At 37.3% G+C, this 11,523-nt stretch overlaps 2 protein-coding genes across 5 annotated transcripts in view; both read right to left on the minus strand.

The window, feature by feature from the left end:
* The window catches only part of LOC107690765 (gastrula zinc finger protein XlCGF8.2DB-like), a gene marked incomplete at its 3' end in the record, with an annotated part of 29,042 nt that extends 25,396 nt beyond the window's left edge, over positions 1–3,646 (minus strand). The window contains exon 1 of the mRNA XM_016489184.1: positions 3,397–3,646. The remainder of the gene's footprint in view (positions 1–3,396) is intronic.
* A 4,450-nt stretch (positions 3,647–8,096) lies between these two features.
* Positions 8,097–11,523, minus strand: part of LOC107690763 (gastrula zinc finger protein XlCGF8.2DB-like) — a 29,192-nt gene continuing 25,765 nt past the window's right edge. The window contains exons 3-5 of one of the 4 annotated variants that reach the window (XM_016489183.1): positions 9,348–10,047; positions 8,572–8,716; positions 8,097–8,457 (exon numbers count right to left, since the gene is read on the minus strand). In XM_016489183.1, coding sequence (XP_016344669.1) covers positions 8,257–8,457; positions 8,572–8,716; positions 9,348–10,047 — 1,046 coding nt within the window. In that variant the 3' untranslated portion in view covers positions 8,097–8,256. Of the gene's footprint in view, positions 8,731–9,345; positions 10,048–11,523 lie in introns of all 4 variants that reach the window. The other 3 variants (XM_016489180.1, XM_016489182.1, XM_016489181.1) reach the window with 3 other exon arrangements.

The raw sequence follows: 11,523 nt of genomic DNA on the forward strand, positions 1-11,523 counted from the left end.
AGGAAGGGGCAAACACTTTTTCACGGCACTATATGTGTGTGTGTGTATGTATGTATCATTTTTATCAAATCATTTTTTCTTATGCTTGAAACGCGATTTACACCTTTACAAAGCTTCTCTTGCGCATGCAAATTTAATTTACGCTTGCAGTCTTATGTACACTTCCACAACTCTTACCCTGCGTATGCAAATCTTTTAGGCATTAAATTACCTTCATACATTTCCCACTATGTTTATAAATGGTCATTCTTTTCCCCTAACCTTATTAAATGTGTCATCTTTGACATCAAATTCTTACTTCGTTTCAATTAATTCAGTTAGAATAATAAGAAACTGAAGAGTTGTTACCATTCAAATGAAATTAGTATTAACAAACTCTCTTACCACTGCTGAGGAAACAGAAGCTGCATCTGAAGTGCCATTAGATGCATTTACACAGTTTGATGAAGCTGAGGTGCCCCTATGCATTTACACTGCAAAATTTCAAATGCATCAATTTTATAAGATTAATGTTTTACATATTTTTTAAACATACAAATAAATGTTGAAAAAATGCAATGATATTTTTAAATGACTAAACCACCAGAAGGTGGTGGCAAATGTCTGTTTTAATGAGCGAGTCATTTATTCATTCATTCAACCGATTCATTCAAACGGCTGATTCATTCAGAAACGAGGCAACCCAGATAACACACATACGGCTGCAAGATGTCTGTTAAAGATCACTTGATCTGGAAAGCATCTGCTGTGTACAAACATCTAATAGACGTCTGTAAGATGTAAATTTTACATACATTCTAAATCATAAACATCTTAAAGACATGTAATAGACATCTATTTGACATCTGATAGAAAACGTATTTATAGGAGTCGTATTGCAGATGAGCAAACACTGTAAAAAATACGTCTTCCAGATGTAAATGCAGACGTCAAATAGACGTCTCCGAGATGTATGTGTGCTATCAGGGAAGTGACTGTCCTTATGAATGGGCCACTGAATCATTGACTCACTCGATTCGTTCAAAAACGTGGATTCATTCAGTAACGAAACCCCGCTGTGTGTTGCTCGGAGACACACAACAGTCCTGCTGTGGCTTTGATCGGAACTATTTTCTTCAGTGAAATTGAGCAAAAACAGTCAATATTTTGTCTAAAATCTAAGTCACTTAATTTTAACTTCTTGTTTATTTAAAGGGGTCATATGATGCTGCTAAAAAGAACACTATTTTGTGTATTTGGTGTAATGAAATGTGTTTATGTGGTTTAAAGTAAAAAAAAAACATTATTTTCCACATACTGTACATTATTATTTCTCCTCTATGCCCCGCCTTTTTGAAACGCGGCGATTTTTACAAAGCTCATCGGTCTGAAAAAGCGAGGTGTGCTGTGATTGGTTGTGTGTGCTGTCTCTCTCACACACTCACTCAGGCTGTGGAAGCCTCATCTGGCACGACATAAATACATTATCAGTCGCAGTTTACACTGAATGCAATTAAAATTAGAATCATTCTCACACGAAACAACATGTTTACACGGGACTGTGCGCGTGGCTGTGACGTCATTGCCGGCACCGCTGGCAAAAGGATCGGCTCAGAATCGGCAAGATGTGAGACTGTCAATCGGTGCATCTCTAATAAATATATATATATATTTACAGATTGGTTCTTAGACAAAATGTGTATTGCTTAGCCTATTAATGTACAAATTAATTCCCCCCAATTTTTTTTTTTTTTTTTTTTTTTTTTTAAAGAACTTGCACCATTCGTTTAGTAGTAACTTGGGGGATGGGTTTGTGCATTTATCACAACACAGACACCAATAATAATAAATATAATAATAAATCATAATAAAACTCATCAACCTCTCACTGTGACGCGGGAGCGACCAGAGGCCCGTTTCAGAAAGGAGGCTAAGTGAAAACTCTTATTGTCCTCTTATTATGAATCCTGTAGATGAGGAGGCTACATTAATTCGTAGGGAGTAACATTTACATCAGGAGAGGATTTTTTTTTTTTTTTTTACCATATCCGCATGCATATTTATTTGAGCGGTACCATTTTTAAATGGTAGTTTTCTATATAACATCAGGGATGCAGAACACATTAGTACGGCCGCTGTTTGCAGAGTGGTAAGGAAAGTGTCTCGCTCTCATGCTCTTTCTTGTAATATTGGTGTCGTTTTCGGAGCACAAACCCATTGAAAATTAAGCTGATTACTGTATGGAATGGAAGGATGCCAGATGGAAGGGTAGCTCGAGATATCTGCCGTAACCACCACCACAGCTGTTACATTTATTTGGTCATCTTTATTTCCTACAAATAAAAAAAGCAACAGTTATTCTTTTTCCTGTTGGATTTTACTATTCTTCAATACTTGGTAGGCTATTGTGGCCATTTCCTCTTCATCTGTTATTCATTATTTTGCAAACCTTCTTGCTGCTGGCTGAGTAGAAGTCAAATGTTAATGTCATTACTCTAATTAAGAAATGCAACAGTGTGGATAAGAGACATTTAATTGTGAAAAGAGCATTAGACTATGTGGGAAAAGCTGCTGCGCACTGAAAGATATTTATTTAATACGTCAAATGCTTGTAAAGTCATGTAGCCTTCATGAACCTTTTATGCTTAAAGCTTTACCTTGATTGCATTATGTTTTTATACTTCATGTTTAGCTGCATTTTTTTTTTCTTTTGCCTGTAGGAATACCATGAAAATTAATATTACTTAAACAATTCTGCCACTTTTTACCTTTGATATTATAACAGTGATTAAGAATTAAAGTTACATATTGACCCGGAAGTATGCGGACGATCTTTTTATCGGGAGCTGTTGCCATGGTGAATCATAATTTCGGAGCGCCATTGATCATGGCTTTTCATAGTCGTGGTGCACGCGCTAAACTCAGAGTCAACCTACTCAGTGGATTGAACTAACTCAATTCAGCTGTTCTGAACCCGATCACTCAAGAGTTTCCAATCTCAGAGTAAGTCACCTCAGAGTTCAAGTTTCAACTCAAGAGCTGGTTGAACCTCCTTATTGAAACGGGCCCCAGGATTCAGCTGGGTCTTAACGCCTTCATCTACCGTTCGCAAAACAAACAATAGTTTGTCCAAAAATCTATTATTTTCAATTCCGAGTTTGTTATTCGTATGGTGGGTGGACATGCGGCGTATGCCTGCGAATACGTGACAAAATTATATCTTAAAAACGGGACGATTCCGTATTATTCGGAATGGTTGGCAACCCTACTGCTAGGGCTAGGCTAAGTGTTTATTTGAGAATAGACGCACAAATAGAGCTGTACCAGATTTAAACAACACATAATGACCCTGTAAAATGTTGGTTTAACGAGCTGTGTTTTTTTTTTATAACTTTAAAAATATACAAATTACCTCACCTCAGAAGACTCAAAGCTGTGTGATGGCGCTAGCGGTGGCTTCTTGTTTTCTTCTTCTTCTTCTTCTTCTTCTTATTCGAGGTTTAACGGCGGCTTGCATCCAAACGCGTTGCATTACCGCCACCTTCTGGATTATTTTCCTGCATCATTACTCCTTCTTCTTATATTTTCACGGCGGTTGTCATCCAGCGTAATAGTGCATTACCGCCATCTTCTGCTCCGGGGTGTGGATCAGAAGCACCATTACTCCGGCTTATTTCCTTCATCATGTTCTCCTCATCAGAACCTTTCTAATTAAGAAATTACAAATATTTCTTCTGCCTTGTCCATTCACACCACTTTGCAGTATATCTTTTATACCTGTCCCTGGCAACCCACCTATTCTTAATTCTTCCATATTTATCTTTTGTTACTCAACGTTTGGGGAACTGTTGGGGAAAACAATTGGTGTGTAACATATCAGATCCGTGCAGTGGCCTTCTGTCTCATTAATGTTAATCTAACAATAAAAGAAAAGATCACTGCACTTGATTTAACTGCTTTTGTAGTTTTAACAATCACTTTATTTATAATGAACACACTGAAGTGATTTTTACATTTGATTATTTGTTTTTCTTACTTGAATGCTTTTTAGATGTAAAATTAAAAAAAAGTAATGCATTAGGCCTATTTCTTTCTTATATTTGTTTTTATAATATTTGTTTTTGAATCTGTTCTTATTATTAATAGCAAACATAAAATAAAAAATGCTAGGTGATTGCTTGGTGATTTTGCTTTGGAACCTTCAGAAAACTGCAACTTGATTTTTCTCAGAACTGACTTTGCTGACTTCAAACGGGTGTAGCTCAGTCATTTTTCATCCAAAAATGTGCTCATTGTGACTCGTTTTGCCAGCACAGTTCAAATATTTTAATTTGTATTTTATCTGTATAACTACCGTTAGTGTTTAGTGTTATCTGTGTGCAACAAGGATCTGAGAGTAACGCAATTTAAATTCTTTGTATGTGCTGTACATGTGGCAGAATTGACAATAAAGCAGACTTTGACTTTGATGCCGGTTCACATTTACAACATGTTTGCTGCGTAAATCAGATGGGCTGTTTGAAAATGCAAATTCAACAGCTGTATATAGCAGTGCAGCGCCCATAAACGCTGCTTTATCAGGCATTACAGGCAAGATTAATTGAAAATGACATCGAACATTTTCTGAAGGCAGACGGTTTCCTTCAGAGGTACGGTGATATAGAAACATCCGCACCGCATTTTGATTTTGAAGCATGCAGTGCTCATGTTTATTCAACAAAGTCAAAGCCTTTTGGAAAATCTATTTGTGGTGGTCAGTTTTGATATTGTGGGGCCGCCACAAATAAATCACTGTATGTGAAACACTGGGTTGCATCCCACAGCATAACAACCTGAGCCCAACTTCATTCTACTCATCACTTTAACTGCGTTTGTAGTTGGCACCACTAGCCAGACTGTTAAACAAACACAGACCAGAAGTTAACTTCGGGCCAGGTGCATGCATTCGATGAAACCATCTACTGATGACTTCTGAGGAGGACAGAAAACCTGAAGAGGACTATAATTCAGTTTACTCAAAGTTTATTAAAAAGACATTTTCGAAAACTGATGAGTTCCTTGTTTTATTTATTAGTTTGAATGGGTATTACTTAACATTTTAACAAATTTCAAAAGCCGAATAACCAATAAATGTACTGATTAATCTGTGAAATAATCAACAATCAATAGAGCAATCATTCTAATAATATCTGATTAATCGATTATCAAAATAATTACTTGATGCAGCCCTACATCTATCACACCTGGAAGTACAGGATCAGTACTTGAACTACTTATTATTTCAGGCAGACATGTAATTTATGAGAGATTAGAGAAGATAATTGAGTGAATCTCTTCCCACATGAATGGCAGTGATACGGCTTCTCTCCAGTGTGGATCCTCTCATGTATTTTGTAGATGTGTTGACCTTTTGAATCTCTTGTCACAGTGTGAACACTTGTAAGGTGTTTCTGTAGTGTGAACTGTCTTGTGCACTTTCAGTTCAGCATCTGTAAAAAAAAAAAGTCTTCCCACACTGAGAGCAAGCATGATCCTTCACTCCGCTGTGTCTTTTCTGGTGTATCTTTAATGCAAACATCTGACTAAAACTGTTTCCACATAAATAACACACATAAGGCTTCTCCTTTGTATGAAATTTCAGGTGGTCTTTCAGTAAATCTACCCTAGCAAATGTTCTACTGCTTTGGTCACAGTTATCTAGTCTTTCTCTTGAATGAGTAACACGGATTTTCATGTGTTTGTTAAGGTTTCCTTTTTGTCTGAAATTCTTCCCACATTGACCGCATGTGACTCCCCAGTGTGGATATTCATGTGTTTGTTAAGGTTTCCACATAAATAACACACATAAGTCTTCTCCTTTGTATGAAATTTCAGGTGGTCTTTCAGTAAATCTACCCTAGCAAATGTTTTACTGCTTTGGTCACAGTTATCTAGTCTTTCTCTTGAATGAGTAACACGGATTTTCATGTGTTTGTTAAGGTTTCCTTTTTGTCTGAAATTCTTCCCACATTGACCGCATGTGACTCCCCAGTGTGGATATTCATGTGTTTGTTAAGGGTAGCTTTTAATCTGAAGCTCTTCCCACATTGACCACATGTGACTCCCCAGTGTGGATATTCATGTGTTTCGTAAGGTTTCCTTTTATTGTGAAAGTCTTTTCACACGGAGCACATGTTTCATCTCTTCTTTTCAATGAAGAACTCCAGGATATTTCTTCAGTTTTTACATGATGGCTCTCCCCCTCTTCAATCAGTTCTTGAATCTCCTTGTTTTCTTTTATAAGGTCTAAAATTAAAGTAAAAAAGTTCATTAAAAAAAGTTTTCAGTAAATCTTGAAAATGTGAAAGGAAAAGGACACGTGAAACCTGAGAAAACAGTAGAAAAGTATAAACACTCCTCTGTCCACCCTCAGCCCTCTTGGCAGGATTTAGATTACATTAAAAAAACATACTTATATTCACTTGTGCAAACCAGTACTTCCCAAATATTGTAACATAAATGGTATTATATTTCTACCTGGATTTAATAAATTCTCAATTGTAAACTCACCCATATTCTCTAATTCGTTCTTTAACTAATTTCTTTCCACAGTATATTTCCTACAGTACATTATAACATGTTCAACCGTTTCATTAACGTCACATACCTCACATAGATCTGTTGGATGTTTGCTTATTAAATGCATTGTAGCTACTGTTCAACCTTGTAATTATGTTCTCCTCAGTTCTGCTCCAACCTGATACTCTTCCCTTACCCACTGCTGACTGTATTTGATAGAAATGTTTACATTTGGTTTATGTGTCCCAATGCTGTTGCCATCATTTCTAAATATTCTGTTTATTGATTTTATTTCTAACCTGCTTCTTTCTAGTTTAAGAGACAGCTACTGCACGTCAGAGAAATGGTCGTGCCGAAAGGTTTCTCATTGGTGAGAGGCCAATCAGCCTTAACCATACATATATGTCATTACTTTAGGCTGAAAGAAGATGGTGTGATGCTGTATATTTATATAGGTGAGGTTAATTATGAAAAAAAAAATTAGGTGTTAAAATTATTCATGCCTGGCTCAAACCTGTACGTCATCTTACACTGCATGCAGTTGCTTAGTGAGAAACATCAACTAAACAACTATACAACACGTATTTGGTGCCCAAAATGAGCATAAAATGTTAAATATTTTGCCTAATTACCGTATTGACCCGAATATAAGATGATGTTTTTTTCTTGGAAATACATCTGAAAAAATGCGGTCGTCTTATATTCAGGGTCTAGACTTACACCCACAACAATAGGTGGCGCCAAATACGCATTAAACGAGTGTGCCATGAAATACGTAATGTAATGCGTGTTGTAAAGATCGCGAGTAAAAACAAAAGAAAAAGAAAACCTTACAGCTGCATGAGTCGTGACTGTCACGTTAGCCTGATGGGACCAAACTCCCTTTGTGATTTTAAAACGTAAGACACTACCCAGATTTGAAGACTACAGTAAGATTTAACTTCTACTGCGGGCCAATACGGTAAATGAAATTAAGTGTAAGTGCGCATGTTGCACACATGTTCCGGCCCCCATGGTCATGGCACGAAAATACTATTAATGCTATTAATAGTACTATTAAAAATCTTTACATTAACTGGCTTTCTATTAGGCCTAATGCATTGCAATGAATAAACAACTGTCTGTGGTCTCCCAGTGGCCACATTATTGGCATTTAGTGTTAAGAGATTAATTTACACACACACACACACACACACACACAAAATATAACACGTATGCCTTCATCTCTGAAAAAATTGTCTTAAATTTTACAATTAACTCAGACAAGCTCGCAAGCCTCAGCGTTCTCAAGATTGCCTGCCACAGTGCTCACAAGGGGATCTAAGTAACAATAGTTTATAGATGAATATTTTAGCCTCCTATGTGTTGTGAAATTCCCATTTATTTTTGTGTTTCAGTTCTGAGCAAAGTTGGTGTATTGATGACTACTGAGAAGGACAGAAAACCTGAAGAGGATAATAATTCAGTTTACTCAAAATATATTAAAAAGACATTTTCAAAAACTGAAGTGATTTCCTTGTTTTATTTATTAGTTACAATGGGTGTAACTCAGCATTTTAACAAACTCCACAAGCCAAATAATTAATAAAGATACTGATTAATCTGTGAAATGATCAACGAATAGTTGATTAATCGTTCTAATAATCTCTGATTAATCGATTAGCAAAATAATTACTTGATGCAGCCCTACCTAGCACCTGGAAGTACAGGATCAGAACTTCATCTACTTACTGTAATTTCAGACATGCAGACATGTAATTTATGACAGATTAAAGAATATAATTGAGTGAATCTCTTCCCACATGAATGGCAGTGATACGGCTTCTCTCCAGTGTGGATCCTCTCATGTATTTGTAGATGTGTTGACCGTTTGAAGCTCTTTTCACAGTGTGAGCACTTGTAAGGTGTTTCTGTAGTGTGAACGGTCTGGTGCTGTTTCACTCCAGTGTGGGTTTTCTTGTGTTTGTAAAGGGTTACTCTTCGTATGAAACTCCTCCCACACTGATCACATGTGTACGGCTTCTCTCCAGTGTGGATCCTCATGTGATCATGAAGGCTTTCTTTTCTTTTGAAATTCTTCCCACACTGATTACATGTATATGGCTTCTCTCCACTGTGGGTTTTCTTGTGTGCAATAAGGTTTCCTCTTTGTGTGAAACTCCTCCCACACTGATCACATGTGTATGGCTTCTCCTTCCCGCACTGATCACATGTGTGTTGCTTCTCTCCAGTGTGTCTTTTCATGTGTTTGATAAGGTTCCTTTTTTGTCTGAAATTTTTTCCACATTGATCACATGTGTGTGGCTTCTCTCCATTGTGGATATCCATGTGTCGATTAAGCATTTCTTTTAGTCTGAAGCTCTTCCCACATTGATCGCATGCATACGGCTTCTCTCCAGTGTGGATCCTCTCATGTATTCTCAGGTAGTCTTTTCGTTTGAAATTCTTCCCACATATATGTAAAAAAAGTCTTCCCACACTTCGAGCAAGCATGAACCTTCACACCGCTGTGTCTTTTCTGGTGTATCTTTAATGCAACCACCTGACTAAAACTCTTTCCACATAAATAACATATGTAAGGCTTCTCCTTCGTATGAGCTTTCAGACGGTCCTTTAGAAATGTTCTACTGCTTTGGTCACAGTTTTCTAGTCTCTCTCTAGAATGAGTAAGCAGATGTTTTTTAAAAACATCACATTTCCTGAAACTCTTCCCACACTGATTACATGCATACGGCTTCTCTCCAGTGTGGATCATCATGTGTTCGTTAAGAGTTTGCTTAAGTCTGAAACTCTTCCCACACTGATTACATGTGTACGGCTTCTCTCCAGTGTGGATCCTCATGTGTACATTAAGGGCTCCTTTTTGTCTGAAACTCTTCCCACACCGATCACATGTGTATGGCTTCTCTCCAGTGTGGGTTTTTAGGTGTGCATCAAGGCATCCTTTATGTATGAAACTCTTCCCACACTGATCACATGTGTACGGCTTCTCTCCATTGTGGGTTTTTAGGTGTGCATCAAGGTATCCTTTTTGTGTGAAACTCTTCCCACACTGATCACATGTGTACGGCTTCTCTCCATTGTGGGTTTTTAGGTGTGCATCAAGGTATCCTTTTTGTGTGAAACTCTTCCCACACTGATCACATGTGTACGGCTTCTCTTCAGTGTGGATTTTCATGTGTTTTGTAAGGTATTTTTTTACTGTGAATGTCTTTTCACACTGATCACATGTGTACGGCTTCTCTCCAGTGTGGATATTCATGTGTTTTGTAACGTTTCCTTTTATTGTGAAAGTCTTTTCACATTGATCACATGTGTACAGCTTCCCTTCAAGATGACATTTTATGTGAATATCAAGATTTTGCTTGCATGAGAGACTCTGTTCACACTCAGGCCATGTTTTGTCTCTTCTTGTCAATGAGGATCTCCAGGGTGTTTCTTCAGTTTTGACATGATGGTTCTCCCCCTCTTTAATCAGTTCTTCAATCTCCTCGTTCTCTTCTATCAAGTCTAAAATTAAAGTAAAAATGTTTAGTAAAAAAAAAGTTTTTTTTTTTAAATGTGAAAGGAAAAAACATGTGCAACTTGAGAAAACAGTAGAAAGTATAAACATTTTGATGCATTCATTTGAATTGGGTACTTTTATTATCCAAGTACTAGTTATAAAACATTACAGGCACAGGTTTTGTAGTGAGAAGTATTACTAAACGTTTAATAAGTACAAGCCAGCTTTTCAAAATTTTTCAAAATTTCAAAAATTGTGAGCCAGATTTAAATAAATATAAAAATGAAACTGTTCAGATAATATTTCTTCATATAAAATTGATATATTTTATAATATTTACTGGTCGTTTTGAGCAGCTCAAAAGGAGGGCCTCATACAGCTTTAAGTACTAGGGGTGTGACGAGATCTCTTGCAGACCTTTCAGACATATTTACATTACACTGGCTTGTTCACCAGTAGTGGTACGTAAGATATTTTATGTTGACCTGCGAATACAATATGCTTAATGTTACCTGCGGTTAACAGGATGCTCCAGTGTTTAACTAATCACCTATCTGAACGATAGGGCTAGTGCTGCTTCCTCAAGAAAGTTTATCATTCTCACATGTTTTAAGCATTGTCAGTTTAAACATTAAAATGTTTTAAGCCATTCAAGCGTGAGACAGCGCGAAAGAGATTTCAGTGCGGTACTTGCGTGCTGTGATACACCATTTCTGTGCGCACGCACGCACGCACGCAAAAACCGCAGCTCAGACAGCATACACTCTAAAAAATGCTGGGTTGTTTTTTCAACCCAAATACTGGGTTGAGACCGCTGGGTAAGGACGTTGAGTTGTTTGGGTTGAAAATTGGCCTTGATCAATAACCCAGCGGTGCTGGGTTGGGAACGCGGACGTGAAAGAGAGCACGCACGTCACGTTAACATCAGACGTATCTCGACGACACCAGTGCGAGAAGCCGCCATTTTCTCAGCGTCTTCAGATGGAAGCGAGTGCGAGTGAAAGACGGTTTATGGTAAGTAAAGATTAAAAATGTAAAGTCATCATTCATTGTTTGAGTCCGGTAGTATCTTGAGATTTCATGGAAGGCGGAAATATTCTGAAAAGGGCTTATATTGAAAAATACGCGGACGCGAATTTCGCCTCAGAAATAGTCTCAAGTCTTGGTCTTAGTCTTTTTTACTCTTTTACTGAATGGAAGAGGTGCTTTTAAAGGGGTCATATGATGCTGCTAAAAAGAACATTATTTTGTGTATTTGGTGTAATGAAATGTGTTTATGTGGTTTAAGGTTAAAAAAACACATTATTTTCCACATACTGTACATTATTGTTTCTCCGCTATGTCCCACCTTTCTGAAACGCGTCGATTTTTACAAAGCTCATCGGTCTGAAAAAGCGAGGTGTGCTCTGATTGGCCAGCTATCCAGTGCGTTGTGATTGGCCGAATTCCTCAAGCGTGTGAAGGAAATGTTATGTCCTTTA

This window comes from Sinocyclocheilus anshuiensis, unplaced genomic scaffold (assembly GCF_001515605.1).
Source record: "Sinocyclocheilus anshuiensis isolate Anshui unplaced genomic scaffold, SAMN03320099.WGS_v1.1 scaffold4004, whole genome shotgun sequence".
In the NCBI taxonomy this organism is placed as follows: domain Eukaryota; kingdom Metazoa; phylum Chordata; class Actinopteri; order Cypriniformes; family Cyprinidae; genus Sinocyclocheilus; species Sinocyclocheilus anshuiensis.